Consider the following 25,720-nt stretch of genomic DNA (forward strand, 5'->3'; position numbering starts at 1 on the left):
GATTTTATTCTATTAAGATTAATTGTTGTTTCTCCCACAATTGTTTTACCCATTCTATAATAATCCCATAGTCATACCCAAGTTCTTCTATAATCAACTGGACTATTAATCAATTTATCTGGAACTATTAATCCCATAGTATAGATTAAATATTTAAAGTACAAAAAGGAGCATTGGCCTTTCTGAACCATATATTTTATTACTGGTCTGCAAATAATTGTGTTCAGGTTTGGGCCAGTCTCAACCTGACCATTTATTTAGGATGGTGTGGGAGGGTTATACAAATGAGCATGTTTTACTTGCTGAAAATAGCCTCAAATTTAAGTTGACGGTCATTACTTAAACCCAATCAACACTGTATGATACAAATGTAAAGTGCAGAAGTACAGAGCCAAAAAAACTGTCCAAATATGTATAGACTGCCTTGTGATTCATAGCAATCAACCCTAAGCACTGTCATATAAAAGCAAAGCTTTTATAAGCAAAAAGTCAAAGGAAGATTTTGAGTGAGGAACAGAAGGGTTAAAATTAAGAGACCATTACAAATTGAACGCTTCTGTTCCTCATTCAACTTTTTTGGAAAGGAAAGAAAAAAGTTGTATCTTGCTTTGTCCTTTGCCCTATCCTATGCAGCTTTGGTCTGGGAACTTTGACATCCTGTTTGAGTTCCTGGAAGTTCTGATACACCCAGAATCCCATCTGATTAACTTGGAAGTCTGAGACTCTAGGAAGACAGACTAAATACCACCAACAATTAATTTGTCTAATTTGGTTTCTTCTGTGTTTTATCTTTACTATATTTTTTCATGTCTCTACGTATATAGTACTGTCTTATAGTTAACATATGTTACAAATGTAGGCACCCATTCTATTCACATGTATTTGTTATTTATTATGTGGCTTCTAATAAACCAAGTTTAAAATGAGGAATGTTTTTTCAGTAAAACTCTACCATCTGGAGAGATTAGCATATAAACAGCAACAGGTTATCTTATGGGACCATCTCAAGATATCATTTTATCACATAAGGGTCAATCAATGATTTAATTGACTGATCCAAACTTTGAGGCAGAGTAAATATGTAGATCAGGTGCTATTAAATGTTTGGTCCATTTGAGATCCGGGGCTACTCATAAAAGATCCAGGGCTAACAACGGTAATGTGTTTAACGTTTTTGAATTGTTTCTAATGTTTTCATGGCAGGTCCCACTGAATAAAACATCCTTTGCAAGTTATATTTTCAACCATACACTGATAAAAAAACAAACATTATTTTCATCAGCTGCATGATTTAACAAAGAAAAGTGGATCTGTGGAGGTTGGATTGTGTTGTTGCAAAAGTTGTCTCCATCTTCATACCATTTTGTTTTTGTACTGAAAACAATTACCTACACCTATATTTTGTAACAAACAATATTCCTTCAACATACAAAGGTGCAGGCTAATTTAAATACATTTATGAAGGAACACTCATTTCATTCATGATTTGCATGTATTTGCCAAGTGTTGTGGGTGTTCTTTTATATGATGAGAAATCATTTTCAGCTTTCAAAATATATATACTATATAGCCAAAAGTATGTGGACAGTATAGGATTGCACAATATTGGAAATAACTGACATTGCGATGTTTTGTTTTTCTACAATATATATTGCGATATGAAAAAATACAGGATGTCTTCAGAAAGAGCTTTGGCTATCAACCTGACAGTATGTATCGTTCATTTTTCCCCAGCCCCATCCTCTATAATTAAAATGTATGAAACTCATGAACATTTTTATATTTCAGTGCAGGTTGCTAGGTAATATATGTAACAGTAATAGTGTAGCAATAGTAGTCAAATAGATTGCGCAATTGGGCATAACTTACCAACTGCAAAATGCAGGCTGTGGCCAAAGCACTGAAATCTGGTCCACTTGTTCAGGTGCAGCCTTCACCATGTTCGCACCATTTTCTGTTGTAATACTGACTAGACGACTCTCATCTAGGCCCCAATCAGCTAAAGCTTCTCTCATCCCTGTTGCGATGTTCTTCTCTGGGAAAATACAGTTTGCAAACAGCACATTTTCTGGTGGAAATCCTCATTAATAAAGTGTACAGTCAGACTTATTTAGGGCTCTGTTGTCCGGCTGGACCACAAGTCTGTTGTTGCTGTATGATATTGCACTTGTGACAGCTCTTTTTCAACTTGTATCTTGCATTTCTCATACAGCTCGGGCAACTTGAGAAAAATAGTTGCGTGACGGCATTACATACCGCTTGTCAAGCAACCAGATAATGGTTTTAAAACCCTCTTTGGTAAGCGTGTTAATTGGTACAATGACTTGGCGACGTGAAATGTTATTGAATCTGTGATTTCTCAATGCACTTTGGAACCTTTCTCGTTATAGACTGATATGTTTACCTTACTAAATCGCACGTTCTGCGATGTGACTATTGCAAATGCGTACATCGCAATGTTGATGCTGAAACGATATATCGTGCAGCCTTAGTGGACACCCCACCATCAAACCTGTATGAGCTTATTGAACATTGAACAAGCAAACATCACTCCTATATGAGCTTGTTGTAGCTGCTATTATAGTCCTTTGCAGCTAAAACAGCTTCCACTCTTCTGTGAAGGCTTTCCCCATGATTTTGGAGTGTCTCTGTTGGAATTTGTGCCCATTCAGTCAAATGATGTGTGCCCATTCACTCATTTGTGAGGTCAAGCACTGATGTTGGACGAGAACGCCTGCCTCACAATCCTGGTTCCAATTCACCCCAATGGTGTTCAAGTGGGTTTGTGGTCAGGGCTCTGTGCAGATCACTCAAGTTCCTCCACACGAACTTCCTCTGACCATGTCTTTATGGATCCCACTTTGTGCACAGGGGCACAGTCATGCTGGAACAGGAAAATACCTTCCCCCACACAGTAGCCACAATATTGGAAGCAACCAAATATCTTTGCATCCTGTAGCATTTAAAAGCCGATTTTTACTCTTCGCTTCAGTACTTGGCGGCCCCACTCTGTGAAGGTGCGTGGTCTATCACTTTGTGGCTAGGCTGTTGATGCTCCCACTTCACAATTGATGCTTCAACTTCACAATTATTGCACTTACAGTTGACTGGGGCAGATCTAGTAGGGCAGAAATTTCAGTAACTGATTTGTGGCAAAGGTGGCGTCCTATGACAGTGCCACATTTAAAGTCACTCTTGAGTATGCCCCATTGTAATGCTAATGTTAGTCATTGGAAATTTCAAAGCTATGTGCTGGATTTTATGTACCTCTGAGCAATGGGTGTGGCTGAAACGCCTGAACTAAATTATTAGTAGGGGTGTCCACATACTTTTGACCATACAGTATATATAACTGATGTAGGTCTAGTTGAAAATAATGTAGCAAACAAAAAAAAAATATATAATTAAAACATTAATTTGGACAAACGTATTCTTAAAACTGACTGGAATAAATTATGTTATTACCTTGGATTATGGCAAGTATAGATATGGCTAATCTGGTGTAAAAACGTTAAACATCCGCTTTCGCTAAATTAGTTCCCTTTTTCTAATTAGTTCACGCGTCAAATGTAGTAGTCCCCAAACCTGCCACATCCCACCAAATTATTTCAATTATTTTCAAAGTAATCACATTTCTGGAAAAACAGCGGACCTGTCAACACTGTTGGTCGCTTGATTATTGACGTTTGATAACTTTCTGAAGAAACTGATCCGCTCGAAGCGAAACGGTCATTTTAAAATGCCGACGGGTAAGTAGCATAATGGTTCTAACAACGCTTGTGTTGTAACTTTGGTGCAGACTTTAAATGTATTACTCACTGATCAGGTAAACCAAGGGAATGTTATTTGGAGTCACTTGTAGCAGACCTCGAAGAACTGCTGGCACGTTTTCAACAGACAGAATCCGTACGGTTTGAAGACTTTTCTGCCGTTTGGAGAAACATGGGCTTTGGCCGTATATTTTAGTAAGTCCCTTTCATTATTTAATCAGTCATCTCTTAAAATTGACTAACTAAACTACATGTATAGTCATAAAAAGCTCACGGTCATAGGCCTAGCATTAACAGTATCTTCAATATTAGTATTGCTTTAGTGATTTGCCTTTCTACTTCTGAAGGACTCTAACAATGATCTACATTGCAGTGGTTCCCAACCAGGGGTACTAGGACCCCTGGGGGTACTTGGCTCTCCACAGGGTCTTTGATCGCCCACCCGTGGATCTGGGCCTGGGTTGAATCACAAATCTACAACATGATCCCTAAAAGATGAATTATCATCCTTGGGCTCTGTGATCTGACTAAGACCTGTTTCTTTCAAGTGCCAAGAGAAAGTATAGGTCAAGCAGCTGGCAATATTACAGAAGAAAATGCATATTTAGAACAGATAGTTTAAACAAGAGAAACTTATGCAGGTGCTCATCACCTTAGCAGCAGTCACGAGAAATAAGTTCACTTATCTGGTTGCAGCCAGTGCTGGATTTTAAAAGTCAACAAGAATTGCTCTTTATATGCCTGGCATTTGAATGTACCTAGTTTAAAACTCTTTTTTTTCAAGTCCTATTCACAAATGACAGCAGTAAGCATTCAGTGCTGATTTAGAAAACTTGAGACAGTCATTATTAGCTTTCAGTTCTTGTTTGTCTGAAAAATTGAAATAGTTCCACAGCTAGAATAGGATAAACTATATGAAAACTATTGCATGGGTGCACCACAAAGCTGGGTTATATGGAAGAGTGGTACAGACAAAGCCATTGCTGAAAATCTGTCATCAAATCCTGGTTGGATTTTGCCGCAAGGCATGTGGAAGAAACCGCAGTTGTGCAAAAGGCTCTCTGGTTTGATGAGACCAAAATTAAACTTTTGGTGTTAATTGGTAGAAAGTTCTGATTTTAAATGTATATGGCTAATTTACATGAAAGAGCAGAGTCATGATGAATCCAGTTGTTAAAATCTATTTAAAAATGGGTTGTTCTGTTTTTGCTTTCACACCTGTCTGTTTCATACCAGTTTGCCTTCAATCAGCCTTGCAATTCCTATGCTAATGTGTAATCCCTCTCCTTTTTCCCTAATTTTCCCTTACATCTTGTTTTTCATTTTCATAGCGGTTCACTTGCTGGCAATGAAATGAGGGAATTCTGCCAACTGTCCCTGACTACGACCTTCAGCTACTTTTTGCCCCCATATAGCTTCCAGATCAGAGTCGGAGCCCTGTATCTGCTCTATGGCTTGTACCACACACAACTTGCTTTACCTAAAGCAAAGGTGCAGAAGGACATTTACGTTTTCAATCTTATTTGTACAAATAGTGCAGATTAATCAAATCTCCCGGCTTGTCTGGGAGTCTTTGACACATTCACTAGAATTTTACCAATAAATGTATCTAATACAAATTACCAATCTCTAGCACAGATGAATGTATTTGCATGTCCCTGAAAGTTAAATTGTTATTCATGTCGGGGTTGTGTCCCTTAAAAAGGATCCAAGATTGACTGACATTTTTGATTGTGATGGATGAAATTGATGTATGGTGAGCCCAAAGGGGATGCAGCAGTAAAGATACTGTCTCACAGTTAACTGCGTCATTGTAAGACCAGGGTTCAAATCCTGCTCACAGATTTGCCCAGGGGTCCTTTGGAGGGCAGTGCTATTGGGAGTTGCTGCAATGAAGCAGGGCTTAAATCACATAATAGATAGATAGATAGATAGATAGATAGATAGACAGATTAATATACATTTATCTTTTAGCTTGTTGGTTGCTTTGTAGGCTTATGTTTGTTGTACCTACTTGCCTCCCAGATCAGGATTGCCCTAATGGACTGGAAGGAGATTCAGAACTTTTACCAGGACTGTGTGAATTCACAGCACTATGATGCAGTTTACATTTTCAAGAAGCTTATCACCGAGAATGCTGTTGTTTACACCGCCATGCCAAAAGTGGTAAGGACATCAGGGATTACATTTAAGCAATTTAGCAGATGCTCTTATCCTTTTAAAATTACTGTCCAATTTTTTTAGATCTCTGAAATATGACCTATAATTATACAGTAAAAAAAGAACATGTAGTTATGTTCTCTGTGTCATGGGTTTGCTTTGCCTTTTGGTATTGGGGCCTTTGAATGCGCAAGACATCATGAGTTCTGCAGATTATCACAGTGTTTTAGTCCAATGTTTAAAAAAAAGTGTTGTGGGTCTTCCAGCAGGACCACTATCCCCAAAATACACAAATGTATACAGGGTTTTGATTTTGTCCACCTTCAGTTGACCTTCCATGTGACAAAGAAGGATCAACAGCATAAAGTCTGCGAAGAGTTTCGTGACCGACCACAAAGGGTCAAGGACCTCATCTCTACAGATTTGCTAGAGGTATGGCCTTACCTTTAAAATGTTGTAAATGTCTGAAGTGTTAATGGTTTCCTGAGATCTGTGAATATATACATTTACTAACAATGTGATGTTTTCTTTGACAAATGTTAATTGCTGCCTCGCATCAATCTCCTCAGTGATGTGCAATTTAGTTCCGCTCGCTGAACAATGGTTATTTGAGTAGCATTGGATGTGTGCAATCCTTTACCTGAAGCATCACTTGATGTTTCAATATATATATTTTTTAATAATTAGTAAACGCTTCCAAAAAAAAAAATTGAAACAATTAATTATAGCTTACGCTAGGGGTGGGCACTACTATGGATTGTAGAAATGTGCCCAATTTGGCCTGTTTCTCTTTCAAGTGAAACAGGCGCACGTGTGCATTCGCTTTGTAAGCAAGTGCCTTGCTCAAGTACAGAATGTTAGATGTTTTACCTTGCAATCCTTGGCAGGTTGGGATTTGATCAAACAACCTTTGAGTTATTGATCAGATGCTTTAACTGCTAGGCTACCTGTCACCTGTCTTTGCACAAACCTTTGATATGACAAAATATATCATATACCTTCAGGTACTAGAAAGATATTGAGCATATCTAAAAAGATATCCAAGTTAGTCTTATTGTTTTTGAGAGAAAATGTAACTTCTGCGTCATGCTCTAATTCAAGCCTCCAACTGCCTGCAGTATAGTCTGTTTGAAGGGCTATTCTTTACACATTAAGGCCATACACATCATTTGCGATGTTATAGATCTGCTTAACAAACGTTCACAGTGAATGCCCCTTAGTATTCACCAGGTAGGTTGGTGTGATTTGTGTTTGCATTGCTCATAGGTGGCCAACATTCAGGGTCACTACGAGCGGCTGAAAGCATCTGTGCTGGCGAGGTCATCCATTGCGGTGATTCAACAGGACCTGCCGGGCCGCTTGCACAGCTGTATGCTCGAGTTCCTTCGCTGGCAGGACAGCCATGGGGTGAGCCTCACCAGTGGTTAACAATGTCGGACTAGTAGAAAATAAACCGATTCATTGGTGTGCTGTTATCCATTTTGTGAAGAGTATTTTGTAGTGTTGCTGCTGCATTCTGACACATTTAGGTTGGGTTTACTGATAAAAGATTGTCAGATTTCTGTTCTAGCCTAATTTTCTATTTGTTTAACCCTGGTTGTTGTAACATAACTGAAACCCCTTTGTTAATGGAGACCTAAAATAGACATGTACGTTTGCTCCCAAAAGGCTCTTCTTTCAAAATTCTTAAAATAAACCCAGAAAGTTTCAACATACACCCAAGTCAGACCAAGAAATGCCATTACACTGGGCTACATTTTACCTTGCCTAATTGATTGAGGTGAAGGAAGAAAATATCAATGAACCTACTGTTATTATTTGGCTTTGTATACTCATATTTGTATGTTGGCTACCAAATTAGGCCTGTGAAATTACATCTGGATAGTGGGAACTGTGCTGGTGAAGTTGCTGGGACTCAATATCCCTCAGTTCTAGCCCACAACCCTGTCTCTGCTGATCTGGTGGTACATGCCAATATAAAATGAAATTACATGCATATGATTATTAGAAACTCAACATTTAAAAAGTATGCTGGATCCCAGAAGTTTCATGTGATTGAAGCAGAGCCTTTTGTGTTTTAGGACTGTGGAGTTGCAGAGTCTTTGGATGCAACTGAAGAAAAAACCCAGCAGATTGAGGTGAGCTTTTTTGTTGAGCTTAGTTAGGCTTTTTTTTATACATATATATTTTTACTCTAATGAAATTACAAGGCTATGATTGCTATATTTGAGAACATGAGAGACTAATTCAATATTTTACATTGCAGTGGTTCCTTTGCTGCAGTAGTAATATTAGTATCTACATTAGGAATGGTTTTACATTAGTACCATAGTTGTCCACGTGTTGTATTTTTTTAATTTAAGGTGGTATTTGTTCTTGAATATTCTCTCTTATTCCAGTGTTCCAACAGGGCTGAACTTCTGGCATCCATCAAGACAAAGTCATATGGGCATGTTTCAGAGGTCTGCTTAACAATTTTCTCACTTTATTCGAGGTGTCACTGTTATATAATGCGTGTGTCAAACTCTGTCCTTTAGTGGCTATGAATGAGTTAAAAGTTCTTTGCAAATCATGAGGAACATTTTCTTCTCAGAAGATGCACTGTTTTAATACAGCTGCCTTTAGAGTAATTGGGCAAAGTGGTTTGTGACAAATCACATCAGATTCTTTTAAGAGCTGATTTAATTGGTGAAAACACCAATTAATGAAAAAATTATATTTATATTAATGGGCTTCCAATGTAAATGCATGTCAATATGTGTTTGCATGGTACTTTCAGCTTTCTGTTGGCAGTTCGGCACAGATCTGTGTCATGTTCAACATCAAATTCTGAAAGCATTGAAAAACATCAGAACCACGTGGTTTCCAACTGCATGGCTCAACCATATAATTGTTTTATTATACATTCCATTATGGTATCCCATACTGATTTGCCAAAACATTATGACCACTCACAGATTAAGCGAATAATGTTGATCATCTCCTACCATGGGCACTTTCAAGGTCTGGGAAGATGGATGTGTTGAATGCAGGAGAAATGGGCAGGAGTAAAGACCTGAGCTACTTTAACAAGGGCTAACTTGTTATGGCTAGATGACTGGGTCAGAGTATCTCTGAAACGGCAAGGCTTGTGGGGTGCTGACCTACCTAAATAATTGTTATAGACCAGGTACACCCCTTCAAGGAAGTTCTCTGATAGCAGTGGCCTCTTTCATCAGTATTGTGTGCTCTACCACACTGCACAAATTGTTCGGGAAAGGTTTGAGGAACATGATGACATCTTAATCCGATTGAGCATCTGTGGGATGTTCTGGACCAACAAGTCCGATCCATGGCAGCTCCACCTTGCAACTTACAGGACTTGAAGGATCTGCTCCTAATGTCTTGTTACCAGAAACCACATGACACCTTCAGGGGTCTTGTAGAGTCCATGCCTCTGTGAGTCCATGCTGTTTTGGCGCCACATAGAGGACCAACAGCATATTAGACAGGTGGTCAAAGTTTTGGCTCATCAGTGCATGCATCATATTGGTTTACAATCCATCATTTATGAGTGACTTGTTGTCTGTTTCATTACTGGCTAGTGATACACTCTACTGTTGGTGTCCCATTTAACAGATGGCTAATTGAATTAATCATTTTCCATTCCACCACAGGCCTCTAAGTCACGGCGACATCGCCAGGTGGAGATGGACATGTGTGTTTCTGGAACAAACCAAATCCCAGGGGTCACCAAGTATCACAAAAGGGGTCCATCGCTTAGAGCCCGAACATGGAAGAACTTTGGTGGAGAAGGTCAGTTTACCTGAGAGGAATAATACTTTTTTGTGAGAATCCAACAATGGTGAACTGTGGTTTTGAGAATCTCCCGTATATTTAAAAGCTTTCCTCAAAGCAAGGTTCTATTATAAGTGCAATCACAAAGGGGCAACTAGAGTAGTGGTCACAGTTTCTGCTTAAGCCCTCGGGTACACTAAACAATGCTGGCCCTAATGTAGCTGTCCCAAGTTTTTTTTCTTAGGGAGGGTTTTATCTCTATCTCATTCCCTGTACGTCACTGGTTTCTCTCAGGTCATCACGAACATCCGCTCACCACCCATTTTATGTTATTGTTTGATAATTGTGTAGATCTTGTTTTCTATCACTTTTAGCACCATTATGCCAAGTAAAATGATATGTATGTGTAAGTTTACCTGTACATATACACTCACCTAAAGGATTATTAGGAACACCTGTTAAATTTCTCATTAATGCAATTATCTAATCAACCAATCACATGGCAGTTGCTTCAATTTATTTAGGGGTGTGGTCCTGGTCAAGACAATCTCCTGAACTCCAAACTGAATGTCAGAATGGGAAAGAAAGGCGATTTAAGCAATTTTGAGCATGGCATGGTTGTTGGTGCCATACGGGCCGATCTGAGTATTTCACAATCTGTTCAGTTACTGGGATTTTCACGCACAACCATTTCTAGGGTTTACAAAGAATAGTGTGAAAATGTAAGAACATCCAGTATGCGGCAGTCCTGTGGGCGAAAATGCCTTGTTGATGCTAGAGGTCAAAGGAGAATGGGCCGACTGATTCAAGCTGATAGAAGAGCAACTTTGACTGAAATAACCACTCGTTACAACCGATGTATGCAGTAAAGCATTTGTGAAGCCACAACACACACAACCTTGAGGCGGATGGGCTACAACAGCAGAAGACCCCACGGGTACCACTCATCTCCACTACAAATAGGAAAAAGAGGCTACAATTCGCACAAGCTCACCAAAATTGGCAGTTGAAGACTGGAAGAATGTTGCCTGGTCTGATGAGTCTCAATTTCTGTTGAGACATTCAGATGGTAGAGTCAGAATTTGGCGTAAACAGAATGAGAACATGGATCCATCATGCCTTGTTACCACTGTGCAGGCTGGTTGTGTAATGGTGTGGGGGATGTTTTCTTGGCACACTTTAGGCCCCTTAGTGCCAATTGGGCATCGTTTAAATGCCACGGCCTACCTGAGCATTGTTTCTGTCCATGTCCATCCTTTATGACCACCATGTACCCATCCTCTGATGGCTACTTCCAGCAGGATAATGCACCATGTCACAAAGCTCGAATAATTTCAAATTGGTTTCTTGAACATGACAATGAGTTCACCCCCTCAGTCACCAGATCTCAACCCAATGGGCCAACATTTCGAAAGAATACTTTCAGCACCATGTTGAATCAATGCCACGTAGAATTAAGGCAGTTCTGAAGGCGAAAGGGGGTCAAACACAGTATTAGTATGGTGTTCCTAATAATCCTTTAGGTGAGTGTAAGTGCTTCAGTATCCCCTATTAATTGTGGTTATGCTGTCTTTTTCAATTAGGAGATGATCAGAAGACCCAGTATTGGCTCCTTAGTGCTGCAGAGGAGGAAAGGGCTGCACGTAAGATATCAATCAGATGAATAAAAAATATAATAATCCTTCATTAACTGATTGTCAAGTACACTGGGTGGATGGGGGGCAGGAAACTTGGTATTAGTCAGGATGTATACTCAAACACATTTTATTATGTAATTTGTACTTAATTTATTAGAATTTATTAGGATTAACCCCTTGAGATGTATCATCTCGTTTTCGAGATGACTTAATGCTTTGAAGTTCCGGATTTAGTCACCAATCCGAAGAAAACGTATAACTTCTCATTATTCTTTTAGAAATAGTTTATTGATGAATATGAGGTGTTGAGTTACACAGTATGGCAGAGTTAACAACATCATATTAATTGCAGGGACAATCCCCACCAAAACAATCTAACAGTTTCAGAGTATAACAGAATTTTCTATTGCACTTCTACGAGGGTGATTCAATAGGATCATTTTCATTGGTCATGAGCATTTAAGAAACTGCTGAGGTAAAAACTAAATGCTCCAGATATGTCCAAAACTGCAATATATGTAAATCAATCTTGTGGGATTAATTTTGTTAGTGTTTGCGTTGATACATAAAAAAAATATGGTTGAGATTCTATTCATCAGTACATTTCTTATTCTTTAAAGACTTTTAGGATTTTATTCAATGCCATTCAGTATAACAGACATTCCTGATGAAAATGCATTTTGAAATTCATGTGATAATATATTGCATCAAAGAAGATTCCAAGAGATTAAGGTTATTTAAAGGTCTTGAGTCTTTCCTAAAATATACATTTGACCATTCTGGTCACTTTTGGACTTTTGATTTGAAAGATGAACTTAAAAGCTGTTGGTCAAGGCCATACAGTTAGCTAAGCAATTTCCCAGAAGAGTAAGTTTAAGCAGTTTTTCAGTCAGAGTACTTATTCTTAAATTCTATGTGAACACTGTAGTCTTAAGTAGTTGATTTTACCACATTTCCAAGTTGCTGTTCCATTCTCCTTAATTGTGGTCTTGCTCACTTTTGTTTTTCAGTGAAAAGACCAAAGCGACAGCACAGATTCCGGTGGTGAAAACAATGCAGAGGCTTTGGGCTGGTAATTCTGTGTGTATAATGAAGAGGCTGGTTTCACAGACAAATGTAATAGATTTACGATCCACTGAGCAAGGCGGGGATCTGCAGTGTCCTGCAAGGTGTTGTATATGGTAAATAAGGTATTTACAGGAAATGTAACTGAGACACTTGTGAAGTTCTGTGTTCAAATAAAGGTGGCACCAAATTTACATAACTGAATTTTCAAGCGTTGGCTTCACTAGAGATGTTATACCATCAGATCCTCTGGTATTTTAAAATATTAAGTACAATATACAAATGACTTCAAGAATTCATTTTTCTCATTGAAATATATTGAATTTAAGCCATTTGATGATAGACTCAAAGGGGCATTATGTAGACTTGTTGCATTGTATTATAAGAAAACGTCTATATATATATATATATATATATATATATATATATATATATATATATATATATATATATATATATATATATATATATATATATATAATATGCAGAAACTGTGGAATGTTAGCATTTCATAACATTAATTCACCTGAGGAAACTATTTTTCATGTGTCCTAAAATACATAATTTTTATTGATCAGAAGAAGTGTGCATTATTCTGTTGTCAAATGGAAAAGCATCACCTGCCCTCTTCCATTGGCTTCATAAAGGAAGGTGATAGTCTCTCCTAAAACGAGCCAAGGCAGACGGCACGTTGAAACCAATAGAAACCCTTGGCCATTTACTACTAGCCAAAATTCTACACAGTTCACCCACTATTTGTTTTAGTGAGAAACCTGAACTGAAAGAAAAAGCAAGAATTGTATAAGCTGTGGCTGTAATTCAGTTGTCATCCATAAGATGGGAGCAAATTGAGGATTTCCTCTAAGGCTGTCAGTTTGTGCAAGGGGGTGGTAAAGTTAGCTATTCACATTTTATTTAACTTCTTGAAATAGGATCCCTGCTGACAAACTTTCAAAACCAATTCTGCAAATAATGAGCAGACAGTTCACATGGTTTTATGTTTAATTGGTTTTGTCCATATAATAGTGTTAATCTGCTATGTAATTATTCAAATTAAAGCAAATATAATTAAATCAAGACTTAACTAAGATAGGAAGCATAGAGTTAGGCCACAGGAAAATGTAGGAAATGCATAAAGCGCCATAAACTCAGTATGATAGCGTTTATTTTGAGAAAAATACTATCCACCAATGAGTTTATACACAGTTGGTTGTTGATCTGCACCAGAGTGCCGAGTAGAATACAACAATTGTTTTTTTTTTCTTTAAAAATGTGTTTGGGGTGTCTTCCCCATGAACTAGACTGAGAGACCATTTAAAGGCCTTTGCAGGTGTTTTGGGTTAATTAGCTGATTAGAGTGTGGCACCAGGTGTCTTCAATATTGAACCTTTTCACAATATTCAAATTTTCTGAGATACTGAATTTGGGATTTTCATTAGTTGTCAGTTATAATCATCACAATTAAAAGAAATAAACATTTGAAATATATCAGTCTGTGTGTAATGAATGAATGAATGAATATAATACACAAGTTTCACTTTTTGAATGGAATAACTGAAATAAATCAACTTTTTGATGATATTCTAATTTTATGACCAGCACCTGTAAGTGTTGCTATTGTTATGGAATGCAATCCACTCCAGTGGAATGTGCAGAGCATTGTGGATAAGTTGAAGGGCTTTTGGAATAAGTACTAATCAGCTTTTACTAGTAAAACTGAAAATGTACCAGTACCAATTGGAATAGTAACTAAATAATAAATGCTATAGCTTTGAATTATTAACTAGCATTGGTGTATTAACGGGGGACATGTTGGAGGTAGGTAATCACTGTCAACCGGTAGGTAAGACTGTCAACTGATACGGCATGAAATCATTTGTTTGGTTCTTGGAAAAAAGGGGGCGTATTTTCCTCACTGCCTCTGGCGAACACTGGTAATGCACCAGTAACGTTAGATCCCTTCTGTCGTAAGAACGGCACTGAAGAACAACATGACCATTTCCACTGTTGTGATTAGTCACAAGGTTTTTGGTGTGTTCGAACTGCAGGGATAACGGTTACTGGTTGGTTTCGTTAATAGTATAGTTAGGTAAAGCGTCAAATCTACTATTCCAACTGATGTTTATTATGAGAATTCGCTTGTTCAACTGATGCATCGAATTTCCTTTTGTCAGGGAAAGCTTCGCCAGCGAATAGGACATTAAATCTTGCATGTGATTTTGGTGAATGCTATTCGTTAGCTTGCTAACTAAGCGCTAGTTTATGTTAGACGTAAGATGGCGACAGATCTAAAAACGATGTTTATAAGGTGTTGTAAGTATTTGCAAGACCCGCATCATGTAGCATCGTTTCAAAGGCTATGTGGTGTTAAAGGCACATTTGCAGTTAAAGTAAGCAAGCCAGAAAAGGGAAACGGTTCCTGCTTGAATTGCCACCCGGACGAAATCGAAAACCTCGATGGACATGGTGGCGTACAGGAACTCCAAGGTGCTCGGCCAAGAAAACATGTAACTGCAGAACTACAGCATGATGACCGTTCAAACGGTATGATAAGTGCAACAGCTCTGGAGTCAAGGATGGGGCAGACAACTGAACAAGAGGTCCTTTCCCGTGAGAGAAGCAGCCAGTGTAGCTGCTGTAGTTTGACTGTGGGCCCGGCCGCTGCGGTGGAGAGTGACGGCGAGAATGGGGACTCTAGGGAAAGGGTCAAACCTCTTCGAAGGAACTCACTGACGGGCGATGTAGGCCAGGAGTTTATTATTCAGAATAAGTTCCTTTTTTACCTTTTCACATGCGGAACTGAGCTTGGCAATGAAATGTTCTTCATTGTTTTCTTCCCATTCTTACTTTGGAACATAGATGCCTTTGTCAGCCGGCGAATGATTGTGGTCTGGGTTTGGAATCTTTTTTTCGGCCAATCTACCAAAGACATTGTCCGCTGGACGCGACCAGCATCGCCGCCTGTAGTGAAAGTAGAAGTGTTTTACAACTCCGAGTACAGCATGCCATCAACGCATGCCATGACCGGGACAGCCATCCCCTTTTCGCTCTTCCTACTTACATACGGACGCTGGCAGGTAGGCTATGTATTATTATCCCAATGTTTGGAAGATAGCGTTTACAGTTGTTGTTTTGCCAAAATAAATTATTTTCGGGATAACTTATATAAATAAGTTATATTGTTCAAGAATAAATTAGAGTATATATTACTATGAAGGTCCACATTTGAAATATATAGATCAAACCAACATCCCCAAAGTGTATAATTTATTTGCAGCTAAACTCAGATTCACTTTTCTTAAGTTTGGATGACATCACCTAAGCCAATTATGTGCTTTTTTTACACTTCGTCCTCCCAGTATTTGAATGTGTACCCTGCATTGCCCATCAGTTGCCACCACATCTGATTCAGCAACAGGTCGACTAACTAATAGTAAACATTAGCATAACCAATATAATGGCTGGCCATTACTCTGTCTTAGGGCTTAGAGTAGTCTTACTTTTTAGTTATTTACATTACGTTTTAGTCTGCATTGAAAAGTACCGCCAGATAAGATTTGGCCTGGACCGTGGGATATTTGTTCGCAGGAACTTGATCAGCCCCATATCATTTTACGTTATCCGTATATACAGTGAAAAAGTAAACCACCTGGAACGTTGTCTTTTTACGTATTTGATCACATGGATATTTAGAATAGGTTTCAACCACATTAATGGATATAGTTACCCAATTTCATAAATTGTACAACGAAATTGAACTTTTATGTAACAAAATAAACAGAAATGCAATTTCCTCATGCAGCAAAATGTAACACATTTCCCTATATATAAAATGGATTAAATTCAGTGTTAATGTGTTGTACTAGAACTCTGGACAACAGCCCTAATGTACACAGGTGGAAAAAAATAAGGGAACAATAAATCATCACAGTATAACACCAAGTCAATTAATCTTCAGGGATATCAATCTGACCGATTGTGAATCAGTGTCACCTGTTTTGGTGCAAATTAAAGCGACAGCAGGTGCACTGGAGAGGCCACCCCCAAAAGGGGAATGGTTTTGCAGGCGTTGTACCCAGACAATTGTTCCTCCAGGATGGAACATCCATATGTGATGTCGCAAGAAGGTTTTCTGTGTCTCCCAGTTCAGTAGGACCGGTATCGGCCCTTTTGTGCGAGGAGCCCAAAATGAACTCCAGCAGGCTACTGGTGTACGTATCTGACCAAACTGTGAGAAACAGTCTCTGTGAGGGTGGCATGAGGGCCCAAAAAACTCTAGTAGGACTTGTGCTCCGAGCCCAGCACCGTGAAGCTCAATTGGCATTCGCCAGAGAATACCAGAATTGGAAGGTCCGCCATCGGCGCCCCATTCTCTTCACAGATGAGAGCAGATGGTTGCAAAGACCTCCACATGCTAGCTAACGGCAACCTGACTGCTGTTAGGTACCGGGATGAAATCCTCAGACCCATCGTCAGACCTTACGCTGATGCAGTGGGCCCTGGGTTCCTCCTGGTGTAGGACAATGCCCATGTGGACAGAGTGGGTAGGCAATTCCTAGATGTTATATTGATTCCGCCAAGTAGCGCTACAGACTGTCCAGGAGCTCAATGAAGCTCTGATCCAGGCCTGAGAGGAGATCCCTCAGGACCCCATCCACCGTCTCATCAGGAGCATGCCCAGACGTTGTTGGGAGTGCATACAGGCACGTGGGGGCCATACACACTACTGAGTCACATTACTGCGTTGCCGTGATGAAATTCGCGCAAGTTGGATCAGCCTGAGGTTTCAATAGTTTTCTTCGATTTTCGGTGTGAGTTTGAATCCAGCCCTCAATCGGTTGGTGATTTTGGTTTCCATGGACCGTTATGTCATTTTGTTCTCAACTATAATTACACAATGTACAGTAAAGATTTTATAGGTGATTAGAATGCTCTCTCATGGTGGAAATTACAAGACCATTGTAAATGGTATAGAAACGTGGAAAAACCAAACACAGCCTTAAAACAGAAGAACCTCATACTAACCCTGAGGCATAGAAGCGATGTCATTATGCTTTGGGGTTGCTTTGCCTGTCCAGCTTTCCGTCATTGAGTCAACCATGAATTCCATATTGTACCAGAGAATTCTTGAGGAGAAGATGAGGCTGAAGCTGAACTGAACATGGATCTTGCAACAGGACAGTGATACAAAAAAAAGGCAACGCTACAACAGAATGGCTCAAAAACATAAAATGAAGGGTTATGGATTGGAGTCAAACCAAAAATATAAAATATACATACACGGATAAGCCAAAACATTACAAACACTAAAAGGTGAACCGAATAACATTGGTCATCTCTTAACAAGAGTTCATGTCAAGGTCTGGCTAGATTAGATTGTCAGCTCCCGTAGTCAACATGTTGGGTACATGAGAAAAGACGTGAGCGACTTTGACAAGGGCCAAATCGTTATGGCCAGACGACTGAGTCAATGCATCTCTGAAATGGCAAGGTTTGTGGGATAGTCCTGGTCTGCAGTGGTCCAAGGAGGGACAAACCACAAACTGGCGACAGCCTGTTGGGCGCCCAAGGCTATCCCGCCTGGTCTGAACCAACAGAAGGTCTACCATGGCACAAGTCAGGATTGTTTTATGATGGTCACGCAAGGAATGTGTCACTACACAGTGCAACCCTGCTGCATATAGGGCTGCATAGCCACAGACAGGTCAGAGTGCACATGATGTTCTGGGAAACCCTGGGTCCAGGCATTCATGTGGATGTCAATTTGACAAATGCCACCTACCTAAACATGTTGTAGACCAGGTACACCCCTTCAAGGCACAGGTATTACCTGATGGCAGTGGTCTCTTTCAGTAGGATAATGCACACTGCACACATTGTTCAGGAATGGTTTGAGGAACATGATAAAGAGTTCAAGGTGTTGCCTTGGCCTCAAAATTGCCCAGATCTCAGTCTGATTCACGCTGGCTCCACCTCGCAACTTACAGGACTTGAAGGATCTGCAGCTAATTTCTTGGTTCCAGATAACAGGACACGTTTGAAGACTGGCTCATCTCGGAACCAGTGTAGTTTTACCAATACATTACTTTATTGTGTGATAATGACACAACCTGTTCTTTCTCTTCTCTTATCTTCTGGATAATTGAGTAACCGCCTTTAGTTGAACAGGTCTGAAGATAATTGTTGTTGATTCAGGGAAAAGAAGTTAGGATATCCCTCTAGTTATGGGTGAAAGGTAGCGTAGTCCATGTAATTAGCTGACCAGGCTTCGGTTATGCCAGTAACCTCGCATGACTCTTCAGTTGTCAGGGACATTACACTCATTTCTGAGGCTGGAAAATGACACAGAGTAATTATTGATCAGCCATTTTGTTCACTTTTGTTCTATTTTCTGCATTGTAGAATAATACTGAAACCATAAAAACTATTAAATAACACATCATCATGTAGCAACCAAAAATGTGTTAAATGGATCTAAATACATTTCCTATTGTATATTCATATTGCAGATTCATGAAGTAGCCACCCTTTGCCTTGATGACTTTGCACACTGTTTGCCTTCTCTCAACCAGAGAATTTAATTTTTCTGTTTTGATTTCGTTCCCGGGGCAATGTATAAATAGCTGTAATTTCCTGTTCCCTTCCTAAAAATCATCACAGTTGTTTAATTTTTGTTCATATTAAATAATAATGTTTACTAAACATTACTTTATATGAATGACAAATACATACATATTTTCAAAACAGAATAATAGAAACATTTACTTAAGCAAAACTTTCCATGGAACTGGGTAGGGGAGATTGGATTTGAATGGGGCCTAATGTTCTTGTAATTAACCTTTTTTCCACAAGCATGTTTAAACTATGAATGTGATGGTGTTCTGATTGGACTCTAATAATCACCTTCAATTTGTTTCCCCTCTTGCTCACAGTACCCTTTCCTGTTTGGCTTGAGTATTGCCATCTGCTGGAGTGTTTTGGTCTGTGTAAGCAGAGTCTACATGGGCATGCACTCTGTTCTGGTAAGTCAATTGTACTTTAGGTCATTTAAGAATTGTTTCCTGAAATGAGTTGAAAAACAAGCAATCCGAAGAAAGTTTCACCTATGATGAAAATGTTCACAGTGCCGGATAAGGTATTCAGACTGCTTTGAATTATTGGCATGTTTTTGTGATATAGATTTCATTTGTAATTTATTCAATATATATTTTGACCCCAGTCCATACACAATACACCATAACGACAAAAACATATTTTTTACAAATGTGCTGATTTGTGAATTTTTTTTAAACATTATGTATTTAGACCCTTTGCCATGACACTTCAAATTGAGCTCAGTTGCATCCAATGTCCTTTGATCATCCTTGAGATGTGTCTGGAGCTTCATAGGAGTACTCTGTAGCAAATTCAATTGATTGGACATTATTTTGAAAGGCATCACTCTTCTATATAAGGTCCCACAGTTGACAGTGCATGTCAGAACAAAAACTAAGCCATAAGATTAAAGAAATGGTCCGTAGGGCTCTGAGACAGGATTGTGTCAAGGCACAGATCTGGGGAAGGGTACCAAAACATTTCTGCATTACTGAACATAGTGGCCTCCATCATTCTTAAATGGAAGAAGTTTGAACCACCAACTTCCCAGAACTGGCCGCCCGGCCAAACTGAGTTTGGGCTGGGCAGTTGGGGGCGAAGGGCCTTGGTCAGGAAGGTGACCAAGAACTCAATAGTCAGTCTGACAGAGCTCTGGACTTCCTGCGTGGAGATGGGGAGATCCTTCCAGAAGGACAACCGTCTATGCAGCACTCCACCAATCAGGCCATCATGGTAGAGTGGCCAGACAGAAGCTCCTCCTCAGTAAAAGGCACACGACAACCCACTGTGGGTTTACTTAACATGACAAACAAGATAACATTGAACTCTTTGACATGAATACCAAGCATCACGCCTGTAGGAAACCAGGCACCGCCCATCACCTGGCCAAAACCATCACTACGGTTGTATGGTGCTGGAAGCGTAATGCTGTGGGGATGTTTTTCAGTGGCAGGGACTGGGACACTAGTCAGGTTTGAGGGTAAGATTAACAAATCACTGACTGAAGGGGTCTGAATATGATATTTCTGGGGTGTTTTTTGTACATTTCCTAAATTGTCAGAAATACTGTTTTTGCTTGCACATTTTTGGGTATTGTGTTTAGATTGATAAGGGAAAATGTTAATTTAATCGATTTTTAAATAAGGCTGCTACATAAGATTTGGGCCCATCGAGCATTTGTTAATGACCCCTGCTGTGGAGTCTGTAAAGACAGCCATGTCTTCATACTTTATTACAAATCTGATTAACCATTTACCAAGAGCCATGCAGGCAAGTGGAATATGAAACATACGGTCAAGGTGGTAAAAGGGAATACAGATTACCCAGATTAGATAGCTAACATGGCAAGGTCAAGCCAAGCTTATTACCTTTGGAAAGGCATGCATGTGCACAAACACGGATGTCCCTAAATTGCAATGTCTTCCCTTGGTTGGAATTTTCTGTTCACATTTTGAGAAGACATAGCTCAAGAAGATTTGAGAACTTTGAGGGTTAAACTTTAACATACACCCTAAATTGGGCATACCAAAGTTACAGGTTGCAATTGGCAAGGTTTTCAAGATAAACTGAAGGACATCTTGTGCGTCTTAGCAGAGTGCTCAAGTTCAATGCGACATAGTTCACACCATTAATGTCCGTCACCAACAGAGTGCTATTTAAAGGCCCCCCTAGCGGTTCAATCTCTGTTGCAAAACAAACTCGGCATACTTTCGTTTTTCAAACTCTGTGTCATTTCAACACATCTACAGTCTGTCAACTTAACTGGAAGTTAGCACCCTAGCTTCTATCCAGGTTAGCTTGACAGAATTGCAGAAACAAGTTGAGAAAAACTAAACATGTTTTATTATAGTCTGAAACAATATATTTCTCCTCTGTTGAATGCAAAACTCGTATTTTGCCAATCTCCCAAACCCAAATGAGATCTGTGCAGAGTAAAGACGTGTTGTATAAGTGTATAAGACATTATGCCCCGTACACATACCGGATATCATTCATTTTAATACAGACTGTTCAGAATGGAGTGGGATAGAAGTAAGGATTACAGTCTAGACTTCCTGATTGATTGAGCAAAGAGAATGGCATCAGATGTACTCCGGAGGACACATCTCAACATCAACTGACCAGAGTTCACTGGGAGTTGCACCAATGAGTCAGGGCCTTAATCACAAATTGGATATAATGAAATTGGAGAGAATAATGGGGTAGAAATAATCCTGAAAAATATAAGAAAAACCAGTAACTTGTACAATTCAATTTTTTCAAGGATTTGCCTTCCTTGGATCCTGTTAGCAGTGTCGAATTGAATGTAGTTTGTAATACCCTAATGTACTTTGCATTGTTTCTTTGTCTTCACAAAGGAGGTCATCACTGGCTTTCTATACAGCATGCTGATCTTGGCCTTCTTCCACTCAACGTTGGACCAAATTGACAGTTTCTACCTGACAAGCCACCATGCGCCACTGGTCATTGTTACGTTGCACGTAGGCTTAGGCTTCCTGGCCTTCTCCTTGGACTCATGGAGCACTTCACGGGGTGACACAGCACAGGCTTTGGGCACTGGAGCTGGTGCTGCCCTGGCCTCCCATCTCAACCACCAACTGGGCCTGCTGGCCGACCCGCCGCTTTCCTCCCTGCCCCTGGCACTGCCGCCCCTGAGTGCCACGCTACTGTCTCGCACGCTGCTGCGCCTGCTGATTGGGGTGGTCGTCCTGCTTGCCACCCGGGCTGTAATGAAAGCGTCCACTATTCCGCTTGCCTGTCGTGTGTTCGGTCTGCCCCTGGGCGACGTACGGCAGGCTCGGCAGCACATGGAAGTGGAGCTATCTTACCGTTATATTGTTTATGGCACTGTGGGCTTCAGCTGTGTCTGTCTGGTTCCCTTCCTCTTCAGCTATCTAAACCTCTCCTGAGCACAGTCTGTATTACTCACATTTAACCTCTTCACTCTGTACTTATACAGTAAAAGAGTAGTTGACATTACACCCTTTTTGTGTTCATAATGGTAAGCACATTACCTTCCTGTAAAAAATTCTCATTCAAAGGTTTATATTCTGGTGTCATACTTAAATAATGTTCCTATTCTTGTCTTTGTGCTCAAAGTTAATTTGGAGAAAAAAAATTTAAATTGAAGGGAAAAAAACACAACACCTCAATTTTATGGTAAACAGACTATTAATAATGCTTGGTATTTCTGCAGAGGATGTCAGCAGCATGTCTACTTGCATTTAGATTTTTTGTTACTTGTAAAAGGCACCTCCATAGAGTTTGATTATTTTATTGGGAGAAAACGCCTAGCAAGGACATTGCCATTGACAGCATACACAATTTTATCTGGTTGGGACTTCCAACATCATAACTTATCCCACCTGATGACCCAGTTAGTTATGTGATGATGAACTCCAACCAGGTCATTCAACACTACTGTTGTTTGCTCCTTGGGGTTTAAGGCTGGGTGTCTCTGTAAAGCACTTTGTAACAACTGCTGTTGTAAAAAGGGCTTTATAAATAAATTTGATTGATGGTCATCAGAATGGATCGGCCAATGACTTATACTGCAGTTGAGAACCATTTAAAGATGTATTCTGGGACTTTTGTAAATAAATGTTATAAACCTATTTAGAGCTAGATGTGTAATTCGTCAATGGTTTTGAATACATGGGGCACATAACATGGCTATACAATTTTCAGGGACCCACGTTGGCTCAACAGCTCCACTTTTACAACCAGTGGTGAAAAATCCCAGTATGCATCTTTAATTTGCACATGCATACAAATACGTTGCTCTGTGACCTGGAATGTTTATTTAGGTGCACTTAAAATTTTAAATTCTAACTTTGCTGAAAGTTACATCCTTTGTGTGAACAAAAATAAACCACAACACGCAATCATGTTGTAAAGAAACAGTCGGCATGCCATAATGGAATGAATTAACAAGTGATTTCCCTCCCCGTTTTGTTGCTTGGTACCCCCATACCGGTTCGACAAAACATACAACATGTACTTTTTAATATACTTAATGTCATTTTGTTTTGGAAAGGTAAATTCTATTTCACTCATTGAAAATGATTAGAAATCATGTTTCATAGAACAATCTGTAAACCATGTAATTTAGCTTTAACTTGGGCAAAAATTATATTACCAGGCACAACACGTGGTAATATAATATAAACATTGTCTTTATTTTACACTTCTCCTTGGTACCTTTATGAAGGGTGTTTATAAACATCTGTCTGGCAGTTCATTTCCGGCAATATTGCCCTCGTCTGTGTGTGTGGTGCCAGGTTTGTCACTCTCCATGTGTAGCCAGTTTTATAAAAAAAAAAAAACATTAGTGGATTGATGGAACATTTTGGAGCTTTGGCAAAACCTTAAAATGACAAAGTAGGCTTATAGAATGTGTATTATGAGATAGTATATGTCACGTGTTTATTATTGCAAACTTTACCATGAAATGAGCAGCAGCTGTACATAACCATCGCTCTACCTGCACATTCCTCTCTATACTCATTGGCTGTTAGTCCACACTTCATTGACTTGAATGGGGACATGTCCATTTTGTTTTCTATTTCTATAGGAGTACAGAACATTTTTCTTCCTATGAGCATCACAGTCCTAAGGTGATGGTTCTCAAAGCTCTTCTGGGGACCCCTGTTGCCCTGTTAGATGTATTTTAAAGCTGGCACACCAGAATCAACTAATCAATTCATTACCAAGCCCTTGACTACTGGATTCAAGTGACCTAGTTTCAGGCTACAACAAAATTGGGAGATGTCTCTGGGGTCCTCAGGAGAGGTTTAAGAAGTTCTTCCCAAGGATATAATTTGTTTTCTTTAATCTCATCTTCATCCGCTTATCCGGTATCGGGTCGCGGGGACAGCAGCTCCAGCAGGGGAGCTTTCTTAATGTTTAAACTAAACATGACAATTGTCCAATGGTGTGACCGTTCTGTGTAAGGTTGTGTAACTTCAGTATATAAAGGAAAAAGTATATAAAGAACCCCTTTCACCTACTCTAGTCGCTGTGTTTACTTATAATATTTCCCAATACTTTTGATTATTGACATTTTCTCAACAAAACTAATTTGCACTCGGTCTGACTAACACAGTTCTGTGATTAAGCAACGTGCATGCACTTCGCCACCATTGCACAGTGGAAGGTTTATCTTACAATGAGGATATATTGCAAGACAAACCTAATATATTTCTATAAAGTACCACTTTTCTGCTGTTGCCATACATTGAGTTTGTTTCTTTGTCATTTGATGGGATGCCTTTTGAATGTAAATGTGAAATTATATAATGTTTGACAATTAAAAGCCATAAAAATGTTAAAAGTAAGTACCATGAAGGCCTATACAGCCTGAGGCTGCTTGTACCGGTATTCCATGTTGTGACTTGATGGTGTCATGCCAGAGAAAATAGTCATCACTCTGGAGAAGGGAATCAATTTAATAAACTATATTCAGATTTCATCAAATTACACTTGCCATTATCATTATACCTCATTATACTAATTTGTGTGCAATATCTACTATATTCCGCTAGCATTCTGGCAGGCTTGGTTGTTCTGTATCCAAAAAGTAGGAGTAGGATTGGGTCTCCATTATTGAAGGACTGTGATATTACACATTATTGTGTGCGAAGTGATGTAAGTTGTGCATATAGTTGGTTATGCCGCAAATGGCTTGTTAAATTGGTTATGGCTACATTAATTTCTCCAAAATTAAACATAATATTTAACTGGCTGTAGTGAATTGTTCTGACATGGAGTCATGACAATACCTCAAAGGATGAAAAAATAGTATTAGACAAAAGGGGTTTGAATTCTTATTCTAGTAAATGTTTTCTTTCTTTTAGAACAATTTATTGATTATCTGTTTTTGTTAATTAGTGACAAAAACTCCTAATTAAATCAATGTTCATTTTATGTTGTAACACAAGGGGGTGAATACTTTTTGTGCCACTGTACAATTGAAATGTCAGCCTATTCATCAGGAATAAAACATTTGGCCTACTTTGTGCTGTATTTAGGCCATGCTAAGCCAATCAGGGCTGTGTAACACCAATATTATCAAAACTGAGAATTTCAAGGTCAAAAGAAAGCTCGGTTAAACATTTTTTTTAAATATATGTTGGAGTGTTTCTTTTAGCTTTGACTGAAAATAGAGACGCTAGAAATTAGCTAAGCTTTTGTTGTGGAGCGTTAGATAGGCTCACA

The 25,720-nt window shown here is 39.2% G+C and overlaps 2 protein-coding genes across 3 annotated transcripts; both read left to right on the top strand.

The window, feature by feature from the left end:
* Positions 1-3,377: 3,377 nt before the first annotated feature.
* Positions 3,378-12,616, top strand: snapc1a (small nuclear RNA activating complex, polypeptide 1a). Its single transcript, XM_010882400.4, has 11 exons — positions 3,378-3,749; positions 3,827-3,965; positions 5,102-5,261; positions 5,796-5,936; positions 6,258-6,362; positions 7,197-7,337; positions 8,012-8,068; positions 8,330-8,392; positions 9,587-9,725; positions 11,291-11,350; positions 12,355-12,616. The coding sequence occupies exons 1-11, from the start codon at positions 3,740-3,742 to the stop codon at positions 12,390-12,392; spliced, it is 1,053 nt and encodes a 350-aa protein (XP_010880702.2). The 5' UTR covers positions 3,378-3,739; the 3' UTR covers positions 12,393-12,616.
* A 1,763-nt stretch (positions 12,617-14,379) lies between these two features.
* LOC105017650 (sphingosine-1-phosphate phosphatase 1) lies at positions 14,380-24,982 on the top strand. 2 transcript variants are annotated; one of them, XM_020056510.3, is made up of 4 exons: positions 14,380-15,150; positions 15,269-15,486; positions 19,342-19,431; positions 21,862-24,982. In XM_020056510.3, exons 2-4 carry the CDS (start codon positions 15,289-15,291, stop codon positions 22,411-22,413), a joined length of 840 nt encoding a protein of 279 aa, XP_019912069.1. In that variant the 5' UTR covers positions 14,380-15,150; positions 15,269-15,288; the 3' UTR covers positions 22,414-24,982. The 2 variants fall into 2 exon arrangements, with proteins under 2 accessions (XP_019912069.1, XP_010880703.2); XM_010882401.5 differs by having other exon boundaries at positions 14,380-15,486.
* Positions 24,983-25,720: the final 738 nt, after the last annotated feature.

The sequence above is a fragment of the Esox lucius genome, chromosome 18 (assembly GCF_011004845.1).
Source record: "Esox lucius isolate fEsoLuc1 chromosome 18, fEsoLuc1.pri, whole genome shotgun sequence".
NCBI classification, from domain to species: Eukaryota; Metazoa; Chordata; class Actinopteri; order Esociformes; family Esocidae; genus Esox; species Esox lucius.

Bases quoted from the DNA above. Each gene is read 5' to 3' on its own strand.
- snapc1a (XM_010882400.4), top strand. The intron at 6,363-7,196 runs GTATGGCCTTAC...CATTGCTCATAG, and splicing joins TCTCTACAGATTTGCTAGAG to GTGGCCAACATTCAGGGTCA. The intron at 7,338-8,011 runs GTGAGCCTCACC...TTTGTGTTTTAG, and splicing joins GCTGGCAGGACAGCCATGGG to GACTGTGGAGTTGCAGAGTC.
- LOC105017650 (XM_010882401.5), top strand. From the start codon at position 14,686: ATGGCGACAGATCTAAAAACGATGTTTATAAGGTGTTGTAAGTATTTG. The intron at 15,487-19,341 runs GTAGGCTATGTA...TCTTGCTCACAG, and splicing joins TTACATACGGACGCTGGCAG to TACCCTTTCCTGTTTGGCTT. The intron at 19,432-21,861 runs GTAAGTCAATTG...GTCTTCACAAAG, and splicing joins TGGGCATGCACTCTGTTCTG to GAGGTCATCACTGGCTTTCT.